Consider the following 26,451-nt stretch of genomic DNA (forward strand, 5'->3'; position numbering starts at 1 on the left):
TACCAAAAGTTAGCTGGTCTGCTTTTTATTTTTCAGGGAAATTTCCAATCAATATGTACTCTTTCACCAATTACCAAAGCTTGTGTAGTTTCTTTTTAATATAACTGAAAGTTAGGTTTAAAGTAATTGGCTGTCACGCATATAACTGAACAAATCACATTGTCTCCATTCAAAAGTTAACTTGATTTTTCCCCTCGAGGCTGAAATTTCAAAGCCAGTTTGAACTAACCTTGTAGTACATGTATCAAAATAAGCTTGGAACAGGAATCTAAACTGAAATTTACCTTTTAAAAATACTTTTGTTCATTGCCTGGATTCAAAACAGTAGCTTTAAACTAAAATCAGACAGGGGGACACAGTTTATTTTATAATTGTAATAACACACCATGTTCTTGCCTTTGCCCATTCACACATTGGAGGAGACAAAAAATCACTCATGGTTAGAAATGTGGAACATATAAGACCATAGAAACAGAGGAAGGCAATTCAGTTTGTTGTGCTTGCTCCACCATTATATTAGATCATGCCTGATGTATATCTTAACTCCAATTATACATCTTGGCTCCACATCCCTTGATGTTCTTGCCTAACAAAAACTTATTGATCAGAATCTTGAAATCTGTAAATTTTCAGCAGGATATAGTTTTCTACTGTTGATTGTGTGAACCTGTGTGAAATGAAAATTACCTTCAACCCCTGAAAGGTTGAGTGATTGTTGTTCTGGCCAACTTTGATCCTTTGTTGCTGCTGAGTTATCCTAGTTAAGATTTTGCAAAGCATCATTTGATTCAGTTATTCTGTAAAATTAGTATTCAAATTCAGGGTTTCTGAAAGTTTTTAAACCTAAAAGATGTGGATGAGCTAACGGAGAATTGCATGATTATCCCTTAAATTTACTCCTAACCAGAACACTGAATAACCAGTATTGGGAATGCATCAACCCATTTTAAAAACTGTACAACCCAACAACTCTCTTGCCAGTCTGTAGAGTTAAATTAACCTGTCAGCAAACTAGGTAGCCCAGCGTTTTCTAGGTTTGATTCCTGATCTAAATAAGAGGATGACAGATAGGAAAGGGATGAAATCTCCTGTGGTTCCTGATTCTGATCAGCATCTTTGTGAGGCCTGAAAAAAAGCTTCAAGTAAGGAATAAAATTAAAATTAAAATTCTCTCTGACGAAAATCAATTAAATACACTGAACTGGTGTGCAACTCTACTATTTCCACTATTACTTTTGCTGCAAAAAGTTACATCATGTTGAACAATGTGTAACTCATTTTTAACAGCACAGTGTCAAAATTATTGCTGACCAGCCTTCTGATCCTGAAAAACTATGTTTTCATTTGAGGACTGTTACATTTCTGTATTCCACAGTAAAAATTCTGGAGACTTTTTCATTTCTTGTTGTGATAGTTCAGCTCCTACCTTTAAACTCATATGTGTATGCCAAAATTTATTTCATTTTCTATAATGTTATGAAAAGTGAGCAATTCAACTTGTTTATTACTTCCTTGTTTACTGTTGATGAGAATTCTTGGCAGACGCAGCATGAGTTCATGAAGGGCAGGTCATGCTTGACAAATCTTTTGGAATTCTATGAAGGCATTATGAGCGAGGTGGACAATGGGGACCCAGTGGATGTGGTGTACCTAGACTTCCAAAAGGCCTTTGACAAGGTGCTGCACAAGAGGCTGCTGCATAAGATAAGGATGCATGGCGTTAAGGGTAAAGTATTAGCATGGATAGAGGATTGGTTGACTAACAGGAAGCAAAGAGTGGGGATAAATGAGTGCTATTCTAGCTGGCAGTCAGTGACTAGTGGTGTGCCTCAGGAATCGGTGTTGGGACCGCAATTATTTACAATTTATATGGATGATTTGGAGTTGGGGACCACGTGTAGGGTGTCAAAGTTTGCAGATGACACTAAGATGAGTGGCAGAGCAAAGTGTGCAGAGGACTGTGAAACTTTTCAGAGGAACATATGTACATTGAGTGAGTGAGCAAAGGTCTGGCAGATGGAATACAATGTAAATAAATGTGAAGTCATACATTTTGGTAGGAGTAATAGTAAAAAGGATTATTACTTGAATGGTAAAATGTTGCAGCATGCTGCTATGCAGAGGGACCTGGGTGTCCTTTTGCATGAATCACAGAAGGTAGGTCTGCAGGTACAACAAGTAATTAGGAAGGCAAATGGAATTTTGTCCTTCATTGCTAAAGGGATTGAGATTAAAAGCAGAGAGGTTATGTTGCAGCTGTACAGGGTGCTGGTGGTGGAGTACTGTGTGCAGTTTTGGTCTCCTTACTTGAGAAAGGATGTACTGGCACTGGAGGGGGTGCAAAGGAGGTTCACTAGGTTGATTCCGGAGTTGAGGGGGTTGGCTTATGACGAGAGACTGAGTAGATTGGGATTATATTCATTGGAATTCAGAAGATTGAGGGGGGAATCTTGTAGAAACATATAAAATTATGAAGGGAATAGATAAGATAGAAGTAGAGAGGATGTTTCCACTGGCAGGTGAAGCTAGGACAAGAGGGCATAGCCTCAAGATTAGAGGGAGCAGATTTAGGACTGAATTGAGAAGGAACTTCTTCACCCAGAGGGTTGTTAATCTATGGAATTCCTTGCCCAGTGAAGTAGTTGACGTTACTTCAGTAAACGTTTTTAAAGATAAGGTAGATTTTTTTTGAACAATAAAGGAATTAAGGGGTACGGTGAGAACGCGGGTAAGTGGATCTGAGTCCACGAAAAGATCAGTCTTGATCTTATTGAATGGCGGAGCAGGCTCGAAGGGCCGGACGGCCTACTCCTGCTCCTAGTTCTTATGTTCTTATGTTCTTCAGTATGATTGGTTGCTCAATTTGCTTGATGACATCACTGTAGTTGACTGTCAAAGATCCCCTACAATTAATGCCAGAATTAAGTTCATATTGAGATAATCAAAATCAACAGCTCACATCTCTCAAGATCAACAAGGATAGCTTTCTTAGAGACTGAGATGCAACTTTTTTTGTGAATATTGCCTTTTCTTTGCAGAATTGATTCTCAAAATCAGATGGTCTGCATGATTTCTTCATTCATAAATTCTAATGATTTTTCTATATAGTCCTGTACTTTCCTCCTTTGTCTTCCTACCTTTTTGAATAGAAGATCTTTACGATCTTCCAATCTAATAAGCTCAAATCAAAGGATGGCCAACGTTTTGTTGAAAATGCTCGACAAGCACAACTGCTCCTCCTCTCGTGTACAAGAAAACTTCCAAAGATTTAATAGAAAAATATGGCTCGGATACCTTTGCTAACTCCAGGCAAGTATCCTTCTCATCTGCAATTAAAAATTGCTGTCTAGTGGATTTGGACCTCAGAATAGTGATGAAACAAAACAAAAAATCTGTAGACATTGGAAATCGGAAACCAAAATAAAGTGCTGGAGAAACTCAGTAGATCTCTGGAGCAAAAAACAGTGAACATTTAGAGTCCAGTGAATGTTTGTCAGATCATGGATAAGCCTGCTTTGTGTAATCTAACTTCCCCACTGCCTCTGCTGGGACAGCGTAGGGTGGGAAAGGGCTCTTGAAATGACTCTGGCTTGAAATCTAAATAGTGCAAGAGGCAGGCACCTGAGACGCAGAATGAATATGAAAATCCTTCTTGAGCAATTACATGACAAAGTTTGCTTGTTGTTTGCTGAAGGCAATGTGTGGAATATAATCTTTCTGAATACTTGGGCAGAATCTTACAGTGGTCCCAGCGATGTGGGCTATGGTGAGATTTGTGGCAGAATTGGACGAGAAGTCTAGTGAGGCCTATCTCAGTGTTAGATGTACCCCATTCCGTATTTTCTGCTTTTGACAAGCGGCAAAACGAGTTTCTCACTAGGCAGCGGTGAGTTGCCAATTAAGGGGGATTATTGCTTGTGAAATGCCAAATTGCCTCATTAACATTAAGCTTCCTGTCTAATCAAACACACCATATAAGCTAGATGTTGAGAAAACATGGAAGTTAGAATGAGTACCTGGTGAATTCAGCTTTCACTTGTTCTGAAGGACCGTGTTGAACGCCAGGCATTAATATCTCAGGGCATTCTCAATGGGCACCAGTCACATGAACCCTACACCTACGTACATTGGCATTTGATGTGTGCCAGCCTCTAACAAAACTCTTGGCACATTCCAATCTATTTGCAGTACTTCAATTCTGTACCTTCAGCTGCACCAGAAACTATCATTACAATGCTGCTGCAAGGACACTGTGTTCAGGAACATGCATACAGCTCATGGACTGGAGCAGACTGCATCTCCAGGCTCTCTGCAGGTTCAGAGCATCCCAGCCTTGCAATGCAATGCCTGCCCTCAATGTGCAATATGCCCCCTCAGCAAGAACTATCAGATTCATATTACTTATGTAATGCTTTGCCATTTAGCACAGACACAAAGTCAGGAAGCTTGTCATGGGTAGTTTATGGGGAAGGGTCACTGGACCCGAAACGCTAACTCTGATCTTTTTTCTTTGTAGACGCTGCCAGACCTGCTGAGCTTTTCCAGCAGCTTCTGTTTTTGTTCCTGATTTACAGCATCCACAGTTCTTTCAGGTTATGAGGTGAATTTGGTAAGATACAGTGAGAAAGATTGCTAGGCCTCATGCAAAAGATCCTCCAAAAAATTGGCACAATTTGCACTTTGCCAAAACAATGTAAGATTCAGCGCATTGTATAAGAAAAAGTTAAAAATTCATAAATTTGAGTGCTAAATAGTGTTGACTGGATTTCGATCTTAACTGCACATGTAGGATTATATATCGTTGGATTAGATGAGTAAAGTATAGTGGTGACTTCTGTAAGTAATCATCATGCAAGATGGATGTTATAATGTGCTTAGTCTTTCCCACATTATCCATTATCCTGCTAAAAAGCCTGAACATGGTACATAGAATATGTGTGTTGTCATTTCTAGGGATGGAAAAAGGAACAGATTAGGTTTTGAACTGGGGATCTGATATACTGTTGGTGGGACGGTCAACAATATTGGTTTATACCTCACACAGAGGATAGTACGAACTGCTGATGCTAGAGTCAGAGATAACACAGTGTGGAGTTGGAGGAACACAGCAGGCCAGGCAGAATCAGAGGAGCAGGAGAATTGACATTTCAGATTGGGGCCCTTCCTCAGAAATGGGCTTCTTCCATTTAACTCCTGGTCCATTGGAATGTGCCCTACTTGACCAGTCTCTGAGCTTCCCGTCTACTTACTCTAACTTATCTATCTTATGTAACCAGACTCACACAAACATTATTTATTTTTCTCTCTCATTTTGCTTATTTTTGTCTTGTCCAATGTAACTTCTGCCATTTAGCGTTTCCTGTTCGGCATCAAATCATTCTGTGTATAGTGATCATCATGTTCTCCCTCCAACCCTTTCCTCTGTTTATAGGTTTTGCTCCTTTCAAATGCTGCTCATGTGTAATATTTTGTAATGTTTTCCTATTCTGGGAAAGAATTTATTCTCAAAACCTGGACTTTGTTCTGTTTAGTCTTGTTGCTCAAAATTTTGAGAGTTTCCAGAATTTTGTGCTTTTATTTTAGATTACCATTCATTGCAGTATTTTTGCCTTTCATTTGAGATTAAGACTTAAGAACTAAAGCGATTGCAGGTAAAATAATGTATTTTGCTTTGTCTACTCTGCACTGGTTATTTCTGAAGAGTCTATCATACAGCAATGGATTTTGCTCTAATAAGTTATTTCATCAGGCTGGACAGGACACATCACACAAGTTTCCAATTCTCTACTCAGGATTGGAATTAACAAAAATAAAACAATTTATTTTTCTCTGGAAAATTTAAAGGCTGAGAGGTGACCCGTTTGGTAGGCTTGCCATGAAGATGATATTTCAACTTTTGGGGTTAGATCAATAGAAAATAACATGAATGTCACTAATAAAACTAATGGAGAATTCAAGGGAGATGGTTTCCAATCAACCTGTTAATGGACGTTGTTACACAGCTCTGGAGCGATGGGACTTGAACCCAGAATTTCCAGCTCAGTGGTAGAGACTCTACCATTGCACTATGACTTGTTTGCACAGCATCATGAGAATCCTGAACTCACTACAACAAGAAGATGTTGAGACATAAATGTAATTAAAGTTTCAGTAGGTACACATGAGGGAAAAAGGACCAGAAAGGTATGCTGACAGGATTAGTTTTAGCAAAAGGCTCATATGGAGCAAACAACAGGTTCTGTGCAATTCTGTGTAGTGCTAGGACAGGGTGAATTCACAATTATAATGTGCTTCCATTGAAAATTCAGGTTCCTGGATCTTCTGCTGCAGCTGAGATGTTAGCTGCTGAGACAGCAAGATTCCAAAAGTGTTTAATTGACCACATTACAGAATGGATCAAGCCCATCTTAAATGAGATTGCTCTCTGATGGACTGACTCACCTGATTTCTTCCTCTATCTTCTGCCCCCAGCCATGCACATTTTTCCTTTTCAGATAATAATCCAATTTACTCTTGAATGCCTGTGTTGAAACTATTTCTTCAACATTCTCAGGCAGTGCATTCCAGATCCTGAACATTTACTGCTTGAAAATGTTTTCCTTATGTCACTATTGCTTCCTTTGCTAAATATCTTTAAACCTGTGTCGTCTTCTTATTCTTTCCATCGGACAATTTCTATATACTCTGTCCAGATCCTTTAACATTTTAAATACCGCCTCACAACTTTTCTTCTCCAAGGAAAAGAATACCAATTTCTCCGGTCTATCTATGTAACTAAAATTCCTCATCCCTGGAACCATTCTCATTAAGTAGTCTCCCTGCACTCGATCTAAAGTCTTCACTTCCTTCCTAAAGTGTCACACCCAGAACTAGATGCAATATGCTTGAGCCTGAATCAATGTTCTATATAGGTTTAACATATCGTTCTTTATTTCATCCATCACTTTGCCCACCCATTTCATCAACACATCTACATCCTTTAGAAGTTCTGCACAATCCTCTTTATGGCTCACCATACTTCCAAGACCTTTAAAATCTGCAAATTTTGAAATTGACCTGTACACCAAGGTCTAGACCCTTAATTCTAATAAAATCATTAGTATATAAAACAGATGTTCTAATACCAACACTCGGAATTCCATTATGAACTTCACCCCAGTCTGAAAAATATCCATGAACAACTACTTTCTTTGTCCTGCACTCAGCCATTTGCCACTTCAGCCATGCCCATTGATTCCATGAATAAATCCCATTTTTGGCTCCTCATCAGCTCACTCCTCCTTTCACCATCATTTTCATGTAGTTATAGAAGACTGTTGATTTCCCTTTTATGCTAGCTGCCTGTATATTTTAATGTTCTCCTATTGTTTCTCATAATTGCTTTTCTTCAGTTCCTCCCTGATTCTTAGATGTATTACCTACCTGACATTTGTCAAAAGCATACTTTTTCTACTTCATCTTCATCCCACTGGGTTGTTTTGACATCCGGGGAGTGCTGGACTTATTTTCCCTGCCTCTCCCTTAAAACAAATATATCTTGACTGTGCCTAAACTATTTCTTCTGCAGAGGAATCCATTTTTCATTTACTTAATGAAATGGCAGTTCCTGAATGGAGTCTGTTATCAAATATAAGAAAAAGCAACAGTGGTTAGAATATGAGAAAATTCCAGGCATGATTCTGTAGGGATTTTCTCATTCTGCAAAGAACAATTAATGACATATACTTACAAATGCTGTTGAGGATTTCCAGCACTGTTGTGGATCAGAGATCTATTAATTAGGTTGCTTTTTGTTTTAAGAAAATAACTTTTACATTTCTCTTTAAATTGATTTGAAGAATCTCATCAAGAGAATTTCTTTAAACTATTCATGTCCCAGTATCGTCTTAACTTGCTTTCTTTTTATAAAAAAAGTGCTGGAGGAACTCAACAGTTCTGGCAGCAAATGTGGAGAGAAAGAGTGAATGTTTTGAGTCCAGTGTGACTCTTGTTCAAAAATGTGTTCACTGTTCCAAAGAAGGGTAATCTTAAACTTGATGTTAGCTCTGTTTCTATCTCCACAGATGTTGTTAGACCTGTTGAGTTTTACCAGCACATTCTGCTTTAATTTCAGATTTTGCGCATCTGCTTCATTTTGCTTTTATTTTATGTTCTTTTAAACTTCATTTGAAATATGTTGAGTTGTAAGTGCTGATATGACCCTGGTTTATCACCGTGCACCTTTCAGCACATCGTTTTGAGAGTTCTTTCATTTTTAGAAGAACTGTAGAAGGTCAGGTTCCTTATGTTGCAGGGCATAGCAAGGTTTGAAATGGCAGGTGAGAAGACTAGCTGAAGTGAGAAATCAGATTAAACAATGTCAAACTTGAGTTTTAAATTCTATTCGCAGGAAAAGAAAGGATTACAGAGAGATGGGGTAGCCCAGAAGTTTCAGATTTAGGAGTGAATATGAATAATGGACAGTACATGATATTGACAGTCAACTATCACAAGGAAAGAAAGAGTCAAAAAAGAAATTGAAGTCTCTTTGCAATTTTTGCTGCAATGTTAGATTTGGGCTATATTTAACCCATGAGACCTGTTTTAAATATGAGTAAAGCTAGTCTGTTTGATAATCATTATATTGAATGTGTTTATTCCATGGTGCTGTGTCATAAAATGCAACACACACAGCAGTAATATATGAATAACTGTGTGTATTATATTATTTATAATATATTAATATCATTACAGAGTGGGTTTTTTTGCTGATACTTGAAAAGGAATTCATGATATACAATAAGCAGTGAGCCTGTAGTTAACTGACCTTCACTTCAAAACGAATAAGATAATTCAAATTGTGATTTGATTTGAGGGCAATAGAATATTTCAGTTGAATACTTTGTAATTACTGTTTCTGGTGAATCATTCTCCTTTTATACCGTGTTTTCAACAATCACTCAACAGATGTGGAATTATTAAACCCATTTCCAAATCTTTTGATTTGATTTCTTTTGGGAAAAGCTCCACACAAAATATGACCTTTGCAGTCATTGCTTGACAACAGAATTATACCACTGTTGAATTATTTGAAAGTACCAGAGGCATTCCTTGAGCACAATTCTTTTCTAGCTTCATAATTCTAAATAGCTCCAGTCTCTAGTGAATATTAAATACATGAGAGTGATACAGAAACATGATTGAAAATTACATTATTATGTGAGTGAAAAGGTACCAGATGACTTTCTGGTTTTAACTAGGTGAACGCTATTAGCCTGTTTAAAGAGGTGGAACTGTTTGGGGTAGTGGCTGACACATTAGTGGATCATTTGCAGATTTAACAGTGGCCTAGCAAGTCAGTGCTCTGAAACACTGCACCATGGAGAGGTAGAATACGAATTTGTAGCATGATTCCCCATGTAATGAGATCTTAACTACTTCCAGATGCATTAATCCCCTAAAAGAAGCCAATTTCTCAGTCAGTTCAGTCCATGTGGGCACTCATGCACTTTGTCCTGGCTCACACAACAGTCAGTTAAAAAAAAGATTAAAAGAAAGGGAGGGACTTTTCAAAAATTTGCACAACCTACAAAACTTTTTTTAAAATGAAATTTTGTATTTTTCCTTATTTTGGTGACGATCCATTGGCCCAGATTTTCCAACACCCTGAAACTCATGATTCCAGCAGAGATGGAAGGTGCCATCAGGAACCTGCGGAATCAGGAACAGACTCCAAAGGAATTTCCCAGAATTGAAGATTCAGCTGGACAATTTCTTCAATTCTCGAAACCTCCAAATGCCTCGATTTGAAATGGGGGAGTTTAAAGGGTTCCAATGAAATTAAATTGGTAGGTACTTAGGAAAGTTTGTGCTATTTATTAGAAAGTCGAAATCCTGAACAGCTATTCTAAACTTCTATCACAGCTCCCTTCAGACCCCTTTCACCCAGTCAAGAAGTGAACCCACCAGAGCTGCTTTATATCTGACACCTTGTGTAACTGTTCCGACCTGACACCCCATGTACCCAGCATGGACCGGAACCCCAGTGTACCCGGCCCGATCCGACAGACCCTGTAACTGGCCCGGACCAGACATCCAGTGTAACTGCTATGACCTGACACAACTTCCAACTGTGATAGACCCAATCCCTACTTCCTCTATTCCAGTCCTGACTCCACTAAAATTCTTCCGCTCTGCATCTGAACATCCTTCCTCTGGCACAAGAACCAATGTTTTTTCCCAAACCTGTCTCCACACCAGAACTCCCTTTCTTTCTGCCACTCTAGCCACTCTACAGGTTACCCCATACCCCCAACTCCTATCTGACATGTCCACTTAACCCCTTTGCCCTTCTATGACACCCGGGTACACTGGGTGTCAGGTCTGGGTACATGGGGTTTCAGGTTGGAACAGTTACACGAGGTGTCAGACATAAAGCAGCTGTGGTGGGTTCACTTATTGACTGGGTGAAAGGGGTCTGAAGGGAGCTGTGATAGAAGTTTAGCATAGCTGTTCAGGATTTCGACTTTCTAATAAATAGCACAAACTTTCCTAAGTACCTACCAACCAAAACTTGGCACTGTACATGCTACCCCCTCCCTGCCTTCCCCTGCCGCTGGATTTATACCCCTGTGAGAAAGCAGCACGGGTGTGCCTTTCTTTGGTTCTGCACTATAATAATGCTGTCAAAATGGAAGCACAACCTGTGTCTCTCTGGGTACCCCAATCAGAATTGCAGAGCCCCCTTTCTTTCATTAAGAATGTAGAGGCAGAGGGACAATCCATTCCTCGGAAAAATTGACTGAGTGTTACATAATCATTGACACAGGCAAATCGAATGGCTTCTCTTTGGTTAGTGAAGTAACCAAGCAGGATAATAGAGAGCATAACATTCGATGTGGAGAAGTCATGAAAACGCATGAAAAAGAGTCACTAAGAACATTAAATATGGATGTGTTGATGAGGTGGAACCAGTGTGTCTTTGTTTGTCCTATTGAATCTTTAGAGAGGTGACAATTAAAGCAGATTAGGGAGTGTGTAAAGATTTTCACAATATGGAGGAAAGGTCCTATAACCTTCTGTATTATAAAGGACAATGTATTTGACAAACTAATGGGACTAAACGCAGATCAGTCATCAGGGTCCTGATGCCTGCATCCATGAGATTTAAAGGAAGGGGCTACAATAGAGGCATTGATGGAAATAGCCCAGAGCTCATTGAATTGCAGGGAAGTTCCAGCAGATTGGAAACTGCTAATGTGTTATTGCAGTTCAAGAAGGGAGGGACACAGAAAACAGAAGACTGTAGCTTTATCAACCTCATATCTATTGTTGAGGTCATGATTAAGGAAGAAGTAGGATATTTAAATGATTGGGTAGAGTGTAATGTATCCAAATTTTCTGATGAAAAATGAGTGGGTGGGCATGTTGTGCTGAGGACATGAGGAATCTGCAAGGATACATAAATAGGCTGAGTGAGTGGGCAAAACTGGGCACATGTAGTTTAATGTAGGAAAGCATAAAGCAATTTGCTCGGAAGAATCAAAAGGGAGACTGTTATTTAAATAGAGAAAGAAACTTCAAATAAGTGCAGCACACATATTTGGGTATTCCTGTGCATGAAATACAAAACTTTAATCTGTAGTTGCAGCATTTAGTTAAGAAGGCAAATGGACTTTGAGTCTTTATTGCAAGGAGTTTGGTGTTTAAAAATAGGGATGTCTTATTACAATTGTGCAGGGTATTGGTGAAACATTTCTGCAGTACTGTGTACAGTTTTGGTCCCTACATTTAAAAAAAAGGATATACTGGCATTGGAGGTAGTTTAAAAGAAAGTTACTAGGCATTTATTCATTGGAGTTTAGAAGAATGAGGGGTGATCTTTTTGAAGTATACAAGATTCTGAGGAGGCTTGACAGCATAGCTGTTGAGAATATGTTTCTGCTAGTGTAGGAATAGTGAACATAGTTACAGAATAAGGAGGAATTCATTCATAAATGAAATGGAAAGGAATTTCTTCTCCAAGAGAGTCTGGAATTCTGTACCTCAGAGTTGTAGAGGTTAAATCAATGAAATTACTTAAAAAGGAAGAAAATAGATTTTTTTTTAAATATCAAGGAATTGAAGGCCATGACGAGCTGGTTTGAAAGAAGATTTGAGGCCTGGGGCAAATCAGCCATGATCTTGTTGGATGGCAGGACAGGCTTGAATATCTTAAGGCCAACACCTCCTTCTGTTTCTGATATTCCTGTATGAAATTTCAGAAGATATTTAAGGAGTGTCTACATGAGAGGTTGTTAACAAAAATAAGAGTGAATGGAATTATTTGTGTCATTTTGCCTTGCTTTGTAAATTATTTGAGAGGTAGCAGGCGGAGGGTGGGATATTGTGGCATAATGTGATGTTAGGTTTCTGTTTGAGTCTCAACTTTTTGTCATATTTGTTCAAGACACGGATTAAGGAATGAGAACCATATGTCCAAATTCTTCCCCTTCCTTGGAGTGATACAATGTAGAATGGGTTGGTCCTTCTGTATGGTCCTTCTGTAAAAATGACCCCAAGCTCTCAGTTGCCTGCAGTTCAACACACCACTGTGTTCCCATGTCAACATTTCTGTCTCAGGCTTGCTGCAATGTTCCAGCGAAGCTCAGTGTAAGCTGGAGGAACAATATCTCATCTTCTGCCTACATGCCCCACAGCTCTCAGGACTAAACATTGAGTTGAATGACTTCAAAGTGTGAACGCCTTGCACAATGTTGGTTAGGTCCTGTTTGGTATGGGGTGTTCTCTCTCCCAGCTCATCATCGGCAATCCTTTTTATCTGATTTTTGCTCGCTCTGTCTCGCATGTGTGAGCGCGCGCACACACATACACAAACACATACACATACATGCACACGTACTCTTTCTCTCTCACACGCACAATCTCACTCTCTTACACGCACACACTCTCACACTCACACACGCACTTTCACATCATTACATAAATACCACATTTCCCCCTAAGCTGCTTTCACCTACCACTTTCTGTTTTTGCTATCAAAATTTTAAAATAGTGAGAAGCTCTTAGTGACACAATATAATACAGATGGGAGAAATAAATTAGAAAGAAGTGCATACAGATTCAGCGAGTGTATAAGACTATAGTAAATAGAGTATAATATGAGAGAGTCTGCTTTGGACAGACTAAGATGTCATTGTCTAATTGGAATAGAACAAAGAACAATAGAAGAGCAGGGATGAAGGACTCCAAACACATACACAATGTCAAGACATTAGAGGTTGTATACAAATAAATATTTGCATTTATGTAGCATTTTTCATAATCACCAGATGTCTCAAAGTAGTTTAAAACCAGTTTGGTGCTTTGGATTTGTAGTCACCATTGTAATGCAGAAATTGTGGTATTTGGGCACAAATTGTGCTTTAGGTTAAAATCTGGAAATGGCATCTCTAACATTGCCCCTCCCACAGTACATTGAAACATCAGCATAGTTTTTGGAGCTCACTCTCTGGAAAGGGACTTGAACCTGGAAACTCGTGATTCTGAGGCATGCATGCTATCAACTAAACCAGAGCTAACACATGGCATGAGGGAAAGGCGGCTTGCCACCCTAACCAGAAGTTGACAAATTAATAAAGCAACATACAACAGCGGCAGAACAAGCTGCAGGGGGCTTACAACCCAAACTGGAGAAAGCATCCTGAGCTCTGGAGTGGCTGGCTTATCTGATTGATCTCAATAATAGGCATCGCCAGTACTGTAGTCATGGAATCCTGGAGTGAAGCAAGTCCAGGATATTGGGTGGGGAAAGTGTGGGAATCCAAGAAGGGCAGGCCAAGGTGGCTTTTGGACAATAGATGGATGGGAAGGAATGGAGTTAAAGTAAGGCTAACGTCTTCAGGGGATTGCATGAAACAGAGGGAGCACCCTTCCCTCTTCCCTTTCTGTTCTTTTAAAAAACTTGTGTTTTTTAACAAAAATAATCTGTTGCCTACTCTGCTCAACTGTCCACACTGACCAGATTTTGGTTGGACAGTGTATTATCAGGTTCAATTCAGGCTTTAATCAGCTCCACCGTCATTTAATTACTTATTTCCATCTTGTGGACAGGGTGTCGATTTCAGAACTGGCCCACCTTCTGTAGAATGGGATTTGATGGGAAGGTGGTGGGTTGGCTATCAACCTATTTGACATGGCCTCCTGCTGAAAACACACCAGGGCCATAATATCCAGCCCTATGTTCCTCACAAAGCTGTGTATGCATGACTATTCAACTCCATGACCTGAACATCTCTGCGGAAAGGCAGGAGACATCTTATGCTCTATGAATATAGTGTTGTATAAGTAATAAATGCCTTTAGTTTGTTTATTCTACATATGTAAAGACTGTACAGAATCAAACTGCTGTCGTGCCTATGTAGGTATATGAAGATCTTTTATTGAATAAAGTATATTTTTGAAATAAAAAAAAAATTATATCTTTCCTGTCCAGCAATGAAGGAAGATGGGGCATCAATTTGACCTTTTATCCTAAGGACAGTGCCTGCAGCAGTGTAATGCTCCCTCGCTGGAGTGTAAACATTGATTTTGTCTTTGGAGTGGAATTTCTACCTCCTGCCTCAGAAAAGACTATGTTACCAACTGTCCCACAGTTGAAACCATAATTGTAGCATGGGGAAACAGCATTAGATCTGATAATGTCATCTATAAGGCCTTCTCTTTCCTGGTTTCAGGAAGGAAAGGGCAGAAATATGGGCAGAACTGTCAACGAGGCAAAGTCCTGGTGGAACCAATGACCAACCTCAAATAGTGAAAGTTTGGCTTGTTTTCATGGTCATGTTATTTTCACAGTTGGACATATATTACAGATGTATTTTTTGCTAAGGTACAGTAAAATCCCTAGGATAGGAAAGGCTGGAAGTGTATTGCCTTAAAAAATGTTGCTGCACAGACATGTGGAAATTGCAGAAGAGCAGAGGTTTAGGAAATTTAACTGAACTTTGGTTCCTCTGTGTCACAAGCAAACATCACTATTTGATCCAATTTCCAAACTGACACATCTAATGTGAGAATGCAGGATGCACATTTTATTGAGTCAAAATATGCAGTTTTTTTTTTCAGTAATACCTTGAATAAACTGTTAGTATTCCATATTTTGCATGTTGATGGTCAATGTATCAACTAATTTAGTTCGGAGTTCAGGAGAAATAAATTTGTGCTAACTTATGAGTTCTTGTCTTTGGTGGAGGTTTATTCACTCCCATCAGTATAATGGAGTTTAACATGGAGTGAGTTTCCAATGGTAAAGTGTCCAATGGGTTAACATCCTCCCTATATATACAGATGGGAGCTGTGAAGAGCTTAACCAACTGGCCTCATTTCTAAGGTCTGCTGGTCCAATTTTAAAGCCATTGTGAAAGAAAGACATCATGGACCATCTGTCAGCAGGGATTGCCCATCCTTGGCCACCTGATAAGTGGTGGACAGCAATTTTTGGGATGATCCTGGAGGAGGAATGGAAGAGTAGCTGGGGCAGTAAAGCTGTAGTTTATGTTGTCAGGACCCTAAATAGCACTCCTCTTCCTCCATCCCCCAGAAAGACATTTTGTCTCTCTCCATTGAAGAACCTTTTCATCCTTCTACCATCCGCTGATCTGCTTTGGTTAAGATGTCCTTGTTAACATCATGTGTTATTGATTAGCAAAAGCCCAGGGATCACCCATTGGTGTGCACCTCCTCTGCCTGCAGCCTCTGCAAAATAATATCAATGATGGTGAAAATGACAACATTTAGGACAGAGAAGCGTCCTCTTTGCTTGTAACTGTCTGGTTTGTTTGTTTCTGCCAGAATTAAAGTAGATTCATGCTTAATTTAAAATGCATCAGCTGAAATAGATTGTGGTGTTTACTTGATGTCAATTATCGCGTGTATATGGGCAGTATCACACGTTAAAAGGAAGAGTAGCATCATATGCGGTCGCTTCCTCCAAAGATCATTAAACTACAGGGGAGAAATTTGCTTGTGTGGTGTCATTTCAAATAATGCTGTACAGACTTGCACCCATATCAGTGATTGTCCCTGGTGAATTAATGTAAGTCTTCTACTGTTGCTATGGGATGAATTTTTCCCTCAAAGATTCATGGACCACAGTCGGAGGCCTTTCATCCTGACCTGCCTACCTTGACTCTTGGAAGAGCAATGCAATTAGTCTCGCACACCTGCCGTTTCTTCAAAGCTCTGCAAATTACTTTACACTTTGGGGCATGATTGTGGAGAAATGAAGAATACATTATGAATTGCCATTTTTCAGAACAAATATTGTGTTTTAACAAAAATGAAAGCTACTAAATATAATACAAATAAGCAGTCTTCATTTTCAAAAAAGTTTGCATTTAATGCCTGTGTAACAGTGCACACAATTTAAAGTGGTTAATTTAAATCTTTTGATTAGCTTTCTTAGAATATGAACATTTTTTTAATGTTTTCAAACATCATAATAATAACTCCAAGATAAGTAGGGTATGACTTGGTCAATCCAACCCAGCCTTAAAATTATATTTTCTTTTCAAATTAGCCAGCAAAGATAAAGGGATCTACAATAGCTTATTGGTAAAGCCTAGTACAGGACTGAGTCAATTATCTGTGATTTTTCCAAGTTTAATTGGCAGTGAGTACAAATATAGCTGCTCTCAACTGATCAGAGTGCTCTAGGTAAGGGAATGGAAACAGCCAATTATTGTCCTCCGCAAATATGACCAGATATGACCTCCTCAAAGCCATCAGGGAGGCCAAGAGGCAGTACGGACCCAAAGTTAGAGGTCTAAACCTACTAACCAGACTCCTGCCACCTATGGCAAGGCATAAACAACGTAACCGGATACAAAACAAAGCAGAGCAAGATAGCAGACAAAGACACATTCCTCCCTGACCCACTCAATGCTTTCTATGCTCAGTTTGAGCAGAATGCCAGCGGCACGATGATGCCTGACCCGACAGCCCAGACGCATCCATTCCATCAGTCACTGCTGCAGATGTTGGATCAGTCTTCCACGGAGTCAACACAAGGAAAGCGATGGGCCCGGACCGTGTCCCCGGCCGAGAACTCAGATCCTGTTCGGATCAACTGGCAGAGGTATTCACTGACATCTTTAACCTCTCCCTCCTAAAAGCCAAAGTCCCCATCTACTTCAAGAAGACCACCATCATTCCCATACCTAAGAAAGCACATGCAATGTGACTGAATGATTACCGCCCAGTTGCTCTGACCTCAATAACCATGAAGTGCTTTGAGAGGCTGGTCATGGCCCACATCAAATCTAGTCTCCCTCCTGCCTTGATCCTCTACAGTTTGCCTACCGATGTGACAGGTCTACAGCAGATGCCATATCCCTAGTTTAACACTCATCCCTGGAACATCTTGACAACAAGGACACCTATGTCAGACTCCTGCTCATTGACTACAGCTCCGCCTTCAACACCAATATCACCTCCAGACTGATCTCAAAAGTCCATGACCTTGATCTAGGCTCTGCCCTTTGCAGCTGGATCCTCAGCTTTTTGACCTACAGGCTGCAATCAGTGAGGATAGGTAACTGCACTTCCTCCACAATAACACTCAACACTGGAACCCCCAAGGCTGCGTCCTCATCTCCCTACTGTACTCCCTGTTCGCCTATGACTGTGTTGCCAAATTCAAAACGAATGCCATATACAAGATCGCTGACGACACCACCGTAGTGGGATGGACATCTAACAACAATGAGTCAAGATACAGAAGGGAGATAGAGGGCTTGGTGACGTAGTGCAATGAGAACAGCCTCACACTCAACGTCGGCAAAACAAAAGAACTGCTCATTGACTTCAGAAACAAAGGAGGAGAACACGCCCCATCTACATAAACAGAACTGAGGTTAAGAGCATGAATAGCGTTAAGTTCCTCAGAGTGACGGTAACTAACAATCTGTCCTGGACTTCCCACATTGATGCGATGGTCAAGAAGGCACAACAATGCCTCTTCTTCCTCAGGCAGCTCGGGAAATTTGGCATGTCCATAAGGACCCTCACCAACTTCTACAGATGCACAATTGAAAGCATATTGTCCAGGTGCGTAACGGCTTAGTATGGCAACTGCTATACGCAAACCATCACGGAAGCCAACCTTCCAAATATGGACTCCATTTACATGGCTCGCTGCTGCGGAAAGGCTGCAAATATCATCAAAGACCCTCTATACCCCGGTAACGATCTCCTACAACCTCTCTGTTAGGCGGAAGATACAGAAGCCTGAACACACGCATGACCAGGTTCAGGAACAGCTTCTACCCGCCTGTTATCTGACTGCTGAATGGACTGTCTAGCCCCAAATAACCCTGATCTTGCTAATGTTGCTCTCACCTAATGCACGCCCTGTGCAATGTAACCTGTATGGCTCCGTCTAAGTCTTTTTGATCTGTGCATCGTTGGTTACTATGATCTGCCTGTACTGCTCATAAACAAATCTTTTCACTGTACTTCAGTGCATGTAACAGGTAGCTGCTGTTGGAAAATTTGTGTTCTGGAATTCAGGAGGGATCCAAACTAGGCTCAGCTATGGTGTCTTTCACAGCTACATGGCCTTACATTGCTGCTTGAGCGAGGGGTATGACCAATGATTGAAGCCAGCAAAAGTCAGTGCCTTCAAAAGGGCTCTTGAGAAAATTTGCGGAAAACAAACAAAAGTAAAATGAAACAAGCTTTAGAACAGAAGTGTCATATCTCTCAGAAGGTGACAAAATACTAATTGTGCTTCTTTCTTTCTCTTCTAGTCACAACGAAGGGTCACGTTCCACCTTCCTGATGGCTCTCAGGAAAGTTGCAGCGATAGTGGGTTGGGTGACCATGAACCCAACAGCAGTGCCAGCACATCGCACCCTCTGCCCCTTGGCTTCCCACAGGAGGAATACTATGAGCAAACATCCCCGAGCAGGACTGAAGGTGATGGCAACTCAGACCCCGAATCAAGTAAGTGATTTCCTGTGTTTGAGGCAAATTACCTGAGGTAATTATATGGCCTAATTGAACAGTATTAGAAGTAGCTCTGACCCACATAGCTAACTGCACAGATACGGAACTATTGAATCATTTGTTAAAAGAGCTGACAATATGACAACAGTAGAAATGGGCTAGTAATTTGAAATAATTTGTTCCAGGAGTATGATAGTTATAGATACATTTTAATTAATCATGAATAATAGTTAGCAATTGTCTGCAGACACTTATGGGTTTGAAAAATAGGCAACAGGGGCTGACTGACCTATATTTCGATTTGCACTGCTATTTTAGAATCATAGAGCTTTAAAGCACAGCAGGAAACCAGAATCCCATTGCGTCTATGCTGGCTATTTAAAAAGTTATCCAGTCAATTTGACTCCCCCTACTCTTTGCCATATCTCTGAAAATTTGTAATTTTTCTCCTGTGTGATTTTTAATTTTTTAATCAACCTGGAGCATTGAGTTGCATATAGTCTCCACTTCCCACAAATTTGTGTCTAAGGCAACCTAAGTATCAGCCTGCCCAATACAGCAAACTTTGTACAGTCTTCATGCAAGAGTTTTAACATTACAAAGCTTTTATCCATCAGAATTTCACACTTCAGCCAGTTTGTCATCCACAGCTATATTTCCCATCTATCTATTCCACTCATTCTCATTTTGGCCAGTACCTATACATTGCCCTGCTTCCTCACTGCTGAGGTACTTAAATGACATCTCCTGATTACAGACTTCCCACTGCTGATGTTTCATCTCTTTCTGGGTCTACCTTGCTGACCAGCCTCTCATTTTCACTGAACAGTAGGAGATTGAACTGAATCAGAGAGGAGGAAGAATAACATTTTTTTTTAAATAACGTGACCCTGGAGGCCTAGTGTGGATGTTGCAGCATCTCTTTTAGGGAAATTGATATGACAAATGGTAGCTAAGGAGCCATGTTTATGGAATCCTTTGCCACCTCCACATCCTCCCCCTTTACTTTTAGTCTAATCCAAACTGAAAACTTGTACTCAAACAGCACACATTAACTATACTTATATTGGTTTCTCCTTGTTCACCATTATTAAATGAGTTAATCATGATTTGAAATTACTGATATCAATATTAATGCAAATTCCAAAATCAATGGCTTTAAGATAGTTACTGTCAAATTAATAATGAACTAGTCAGTTAAATGAGAAAATAATTTTATGTGAAGCTGCTTAAGGAAATAAAGAGCCACTATAATGACTGAATGATAATTATTTTAACTTCTGTGAGTGGGAGAGGATTTTCTCAGAAAACTTTCCCAGAATTTTATTTCAACAATGGAATTGAAGTTCAATATGTATTGATAATGCACAATGTGGTGCTGAGCCTTTCTGATCAGGGCAATCTCAGGCTTGATCACTGGGCCCTCTGAATTAATTGATTTGTTCCAAGGTAGCAGTGAGGGCATACATCAGGTTTCAGTATCTTGAGGCTACAGGAGGGAAAAATAAGCTAGGCTTCCTGCTTCCCTTAATCACTGTACAATGGCTGAGTGGAGAAGTGATTGTTTGTGTGAATGCAAAGGAAATGAAAGTCCTTTCTTTACGAATAAATGAAAATAATCTTTTATCATGCAAGTTGGCAAAGGCAACAATTTTCTTACCCCGATTAGATCAGAATTAAGATTTCCTTCTTCCCTCAATATTTACTGTCCAGATTCACACATCAGAAACAGCCTAGGGGGCAAAATCATGTAGCAGAGTAATCTCTGTATGAACGTCCCTGTCAACTCATGAAAAATAGAGGTGAAATGGCCAGAAAATTGGAGAAAAAGAGAATGCTGCCACGGATAATACACTCTCATTTAAAGCACATGATGCTGATCGTTTTTCTGCAGCAGACAACGGTTCCTTAGCGTCTCCACTATTTGATTTGATTTTCTATAAAAATATGGAAAGTTCTGTACAACATCTACCTCATTCTAACATCCAAAGGTCTTTAATCAAAGCATTGTATGTGTTGTATAGCAGGCCAGGACCTAAGAGTAACTTGCTGCCCACTGTGATGAGATGTTCACCTACCTGTGAACGAAAACTCCACAATATCACTGAAAGTCATGAACCCTTCCATGATCATTGATCTCTTCACCAATCTCTGCCTTGAATGTCTATGACCACATACCACCTCACAATCTCCAAACAACAGAAAGCCTACACCAAACCTTTTATTAGCTGGCATCTATGGGACTAGGAGTTTACTGGTTGATCAAATATTTTGGATAGTCAAGAGGTACGTACAACTGCAGTAAACCCCGACCAAGCGAAGCTTCGAGACATCAAGCTCTGCCAAAAAAAATCTATGTTATAAACATCAACACACCCAGTAAAATCAATATAAAAACACACAGTAAGTAATAGAAACATAACGCAGGGGATGTACACGTCAATGTTATACTTTATTTACAGCATAAATAGTCAGGCGCCACAGTAGATTGCGGTATTTCGGGTACATGATTTTTGCCGGTTGATAAAGTGTCACTTAAAACAAAGTTTGCCGTTTCTGGTCCTTAGGGGCAGTCAGTGCTAGAGTGTTTCTGCCTGACAGGGAACTGAGACTTTCAACTGGGCAGATTCTTGGGTGGAAAACTTGCTTTAAAAAAAAATCACATGCACTCATAGTCATACATCACAGAAGAGGCCCTTCAGACCATCTGTCTAGGCCAACCTATCTATTCTTATTCAATGGATTTAAAACTCCACAGTGTTCACCGGTCTAGAGGACCTCACCAATCCAGGCACATTTTTGAAATCGTATCCAGTAACTATCCAGCTAAAATATCCAGTGCAAAAAATAGGGGTTATTAAAGTCCAACAAGAACGTTCCCGATCAGGCTCTATAAAATGCACGTAATAAGATATTTGCATTCGTCAGGGTTTATGTAATTTATATTAATGGAGAAAAAATTATTACCTTTCATTATACTATTGTCACATGAGAATAGTACAAATCTACCACATACAAGAAGGCAACTCACCACCATCTTCTTCAGGGAAATTAGGAATAGATGATAAATGCCAGCATGTCTACGTTCCATGTGAAAAGTTATTGATTTTGATAAAAACATCCACTGAGCAACAGAAGCTAAAACAACAGAGGAAGTTTTGGTTTGGCCTATAATGCTCGTGATGTCTCCTTTTTAATACAATCCAAGAATAATCCCACCAGCCAGTTTACTCCTTATAACCTTACATGGTTATATCAAACATTTATTTACCAAAAAAAAAGAGACTGTACATTTTCTTACACCTACTCAGATATTACCTACTGCAAGCCATTTAACATTACAACCACTCTATCTGTGTCTCCATGAAGCAAAAAGTGTACCAGAGTTTAATTATTTTTTTGAGGGCTGCTGTTAAGATTTCCAAACAGCTACTTTTTGATTTTTAGAGGTTATACTTTGGTTTGCAGGAGCTCACTTTTCAGTTTCATTAACTCCTTCATTAGATGATGCAGTCATTTAATAATGATACCTTTTATATTTGTGTTGGAATTTGAATGAAATGGAAACAGAACTAGAAGAATTTGTGCTTATCCCCAATAACCATCGCTACTCCATTTAACTTAAAGCCACAACACAGATCAAAAGCATTAATTTCCTAGCACAAGAAAACAGGCATACATTAGCAACAAAGGCATTGTTAAACAAAAATAAGTTAACACACACTTCTATATGTGACATTAAATAATGCTTTCCACATACTGGTGAGATTACAGCTAAATTTTTGCATGTTTGTCTGTTACAACATCTACTAAAACCCAAGTAATTGCACATAAGTGGCTTTGAGATATGGTTGCACATATATGCAAATTTTTATGAAACAGAACAGCTTAATATTAAATTACACAGTTGACACACTATTCTTCATAGTAGTAGCTACTACATTTATCCCCCTGTATAGTAGTCCCTGAGCTTCTGCAACTTTAAACTAGAGACTTTGCTTTACATAGAGTTTGTTACCTCAGTTTTCCTGTTCCCAGTTTTTTCCTTTTGAAATTTTTAAAACTTTTTCTACCTTTTGCAGCAGGCTGTCATTCTTCATGCAGATCTCTTCTTTTGTTGGCAGATTCTCCACCCCCTGCACTCCAGCCAACAAATTTTCAAATGTCTCTGTCATTTCCAGTTCCTCTGTCCCCTTTGCAGTCCTGTTGCCTCCTTTTGCAGCTCATCTCCTTCCACTTCAGATCCCCATCAGGCCCCAAGTCATCGACCCTTGGCCTGATTGCACGAGCCTCAGACCCCAGACTCATGTCCCTAGCTTTTGCATCTCAGTCCCACAGACCTGGCTCCTTAGCCTGGCAACCTCACTTCTCGTCACCCCCACAAATTGCTACCATTCACCTCATTGCACCAATAGCAGACTGCTTCTTTCCCATATTTGCTTGTGATAAGCTTCTAATGAGATAATTAGCAACAAACATGGGAAAGAACCAGCCTGGCATTGGCGGTGAAGTTCTGTACCATTTCTTCCCACTCTCATGACAGGTTGGGGGTACTTTTTTCCAGTCATCCCATAAATGAATAGTCCATGGCATTTTGGGGGTGGGGGGGGGGGTGCGCGCAGTAATGCCCTCTGCTTCCCAGGTATTTTGAATGTTACAATGAATTCTAGCTCAAGTAACTCAAATTATGTTTAGATATGAAACATATAGTAAATACCTAAAAGCAAAATACTGTAGATGTTAGAAAATGCTGTAAGTACACAACAGCTTAGACAGCACCAGCACGTGTGAAATGTCATCGAACATAAACAGCTATTTTGTTGTACTCTCTGAAAACACTGCCTGACTATTTAATATTTCCAGTATTTTTGACTTTTTTTTTGAAAATTACAATTTCAAGGAACATTTTTCTCTGGTATCAGAATACTCACTATAACTGTGCAAGCCAATTCCAAACTGGAATGGACTTAAAAATACGTTTGGTCAAAATTTTGAAGATTATATTTGTTAATAAGTCAGTGTTGGTTGTATCATTTAGAAGAAATATCTTTGATTTCTATAGTCCCAGTCAGATTCCAGTGTGTCAGAACCAGTTAATTTTTTTTAAAGTGTAATCATTGTTGCAATCTGGAGAAACATGGCAGCCAATTCACACATGGCAGAGGCACTAGATAATCTGTTTCTTTGTTGATGTTTGCTGAAAGCAAAATAAATGTTCATTAAACCATTTAACTAATTTCTGAAGTCAGTTTACTGTTGGCATGTGAGAAATTCTGAGGGAACGTTGGGCCTCCCAATTTCTCATCATCCCATGAATAGCATCACCCTCTTGTTGGAACGTGCTTCAACCCATGTCATTACGAAGAACTGGTCAAGTTTACCAAACGCGTTTCAGTCCAACAGCAGAGAGAGGCAGGGACACAATCTTATGATTAGGAATTCAGTAATTTTTTTCTGATAACCAAGTAATCCAATCTTGAAATTCCATTTATTCTTTTTTTGCAATGGGTGTACCTTTGTTCATTTCTCCTTCAATAGGGAAGGTGTAATCATAGTCTGTTACGTGATTGCATTTGGTGCATTTGTGTGATTAGTTAACAGGAAATCTATTCTGAACAAGAATGGAGACCTCATTTTGGCATGCCTTGTGTTTGTGTGTGATGGCTGATGGGGACAGGGGTTGAGTTAGAGTGGCAATATTACTATGTTGTGGACAAATTACGTTTCAAAATAGAGGACATACTATTCATGTTATTATGGGGGAATGCAGCTCTGATAAGTTAACCCTGCAGGTCATGCAAGCACAACTGTTATTATTCAACTGGTAAAAGCACCTTACAACATTTGGCCATGTTTCTAGATATTTCAGTTGTTTATTTCTGCTGTATGAGCTGACACCAGTCCTTTGACGAGGTCAGAATCATGGCCCTAGGAACAAGAGGCATATTAACTTGACCTCTTTCTTGGAATAAAACATTGGCGTCTGATCTAAAGGAAGTAATTCTAGAGCACCTTGAAAGAATAACTCCAGTAAATTGAAGCCTATATCCGTATATGAAAGGCAGATTATAGCAAATAAATTTAATGGCCATCTTTGTAGATGGAAATGGGTTAGTTGATTATAATGTGATTACTATTACATACAGTGATATCACAAGGTTCCCCACATAAGAGCTACTGCTAAAATTAAAACTCATGGGATCAGGGAGGAAGTTGTAAATTGGGTAATAAATTAGCTCGGTAATGAGAAATGGAATGCAGTCATTAATAATAGTATCTCTAATTTGACCGGTGGAGTCCCTCAGTAATACTTTCTGGAAACCCAGACGTGGATAGCATTTATTGGTAAACTCGAGTGTATAGTTTGCAGAAGATCAAGCTTTATAAATTACATCCAAATTGTAGAGGAAGATTTTAAAAGCCAAGTGGAACAGACCGAGGAAGACGAAATAGAATAACATTTTGACTAACTGCAACGTTTTTCTTTATTTCTGGGAACGCATAGAAATGTTAAATATAATTATACTCTCAATTTCTTCACAACATTGTCAGTTTTTTATTATAACAGTTCATTGGTTTGCTTAGTTTTCTAATCATGACCTCTGTTCTCTGTTTAAAGACTTCCCTCAGATTCACACTAAAAGAGTGTAAAAAAGGGATCATGAATATCCTGATTCCCTTTAGCACAGGAATGAGGGAAATAGAACCTCAACAAATTATTTAGGGAAAATGATAGAGGAGAGATACTATGTACATCGCATTTATCAAAAAAGAGCTAAAATGTAAATGTGGCATAATTTTTTGTGCAGACTACTAGAAGTCATGATTTGAAGCTAAGCAAAAACATGCAATACAGCTAACACAAGAACTATCATAAATTTAGAGTTGTTAGCTTTTTGAATAGATTTACACCTCAGGCATTGATGACTCAATTGCAGCACTTAAGGAGATCTGCAGTGCGCATGGTGCGAGACAGCAAGAAATTTGATCTAAACATGATGATGACTGACAGCACCAGGTAGAAGAATTGTATTTTTTTTGACTATAATGGGCTTCAGTGAAAATGTTTATTAAAAAAAACACAATGTCTTCAGAAATATCTGTATAGATTTCATATCTATATTATTTGATGCAGGGTTTTATTGATTCCAGGCCTTTAAATATAAATAATTCAATATATTCAGCCCTTCAGTTATCAAACAAGTCTTGACACTATTGCGGCCAGACTAAAAAAGAAAATTCTGCAATTTAAACCAATTATATTTGGTGAGAGCCCTCTATAAAATTTGATTCTCTTTGGAACACATACAAATATGGAAAATAGAGACATAGAAAATAGGAGCAGGAGTACGTCATTTATCACTTCAAATCCTGCTTCACCATTTAACATGATCATGGCTGATTATCAAACTTAGTACCCTGTTCCCACTTTGTCCCCATACCCTTTGATCTCCATAGCCCCAGGAA

General features: G+C 39.3%; 1 protein-coding gene across 2 annotated transcripts in view; it reads left to right on the plus strand.

Moving 5' to 3' along the window:
- Nucleotides 1-26,451, plus strand: part of pcdh11 (protocadherin 11) — a 664,642-nt gene that overhangs the window by 421,179 nt on the left and 217,012 nt on the right. For both annotated transcript variants that reach the window (XM_048605336.1, XM_048605337.1), the window contains exon 3: nt 18,786-18,981. In XM_048605336.1, coding sequence (XP_048461293.1) covers nt 18,786-18,981 — 196 coding nt within the window. The remainder of the gene's footprint in view (nt 1-18,785; nt 18,982-26,451) is intronic.

The sequence above is a fragment of the Rhincodon typus genome, chromosome 14, assembly GCF_021869965.1.
Source record: "Rhincodon typus isolate 14 chromosome 14, sRhiTyp1.1, whole genome shotgun sequence".
Classification (NCBI taxonomy): domain Eukaryota; kingdom Metazoa; phylum Chordata; class Chondrichthyes; order Orectolobiformes; family Rhincodontidae; genus Rhincodon; species Rhincodon typus.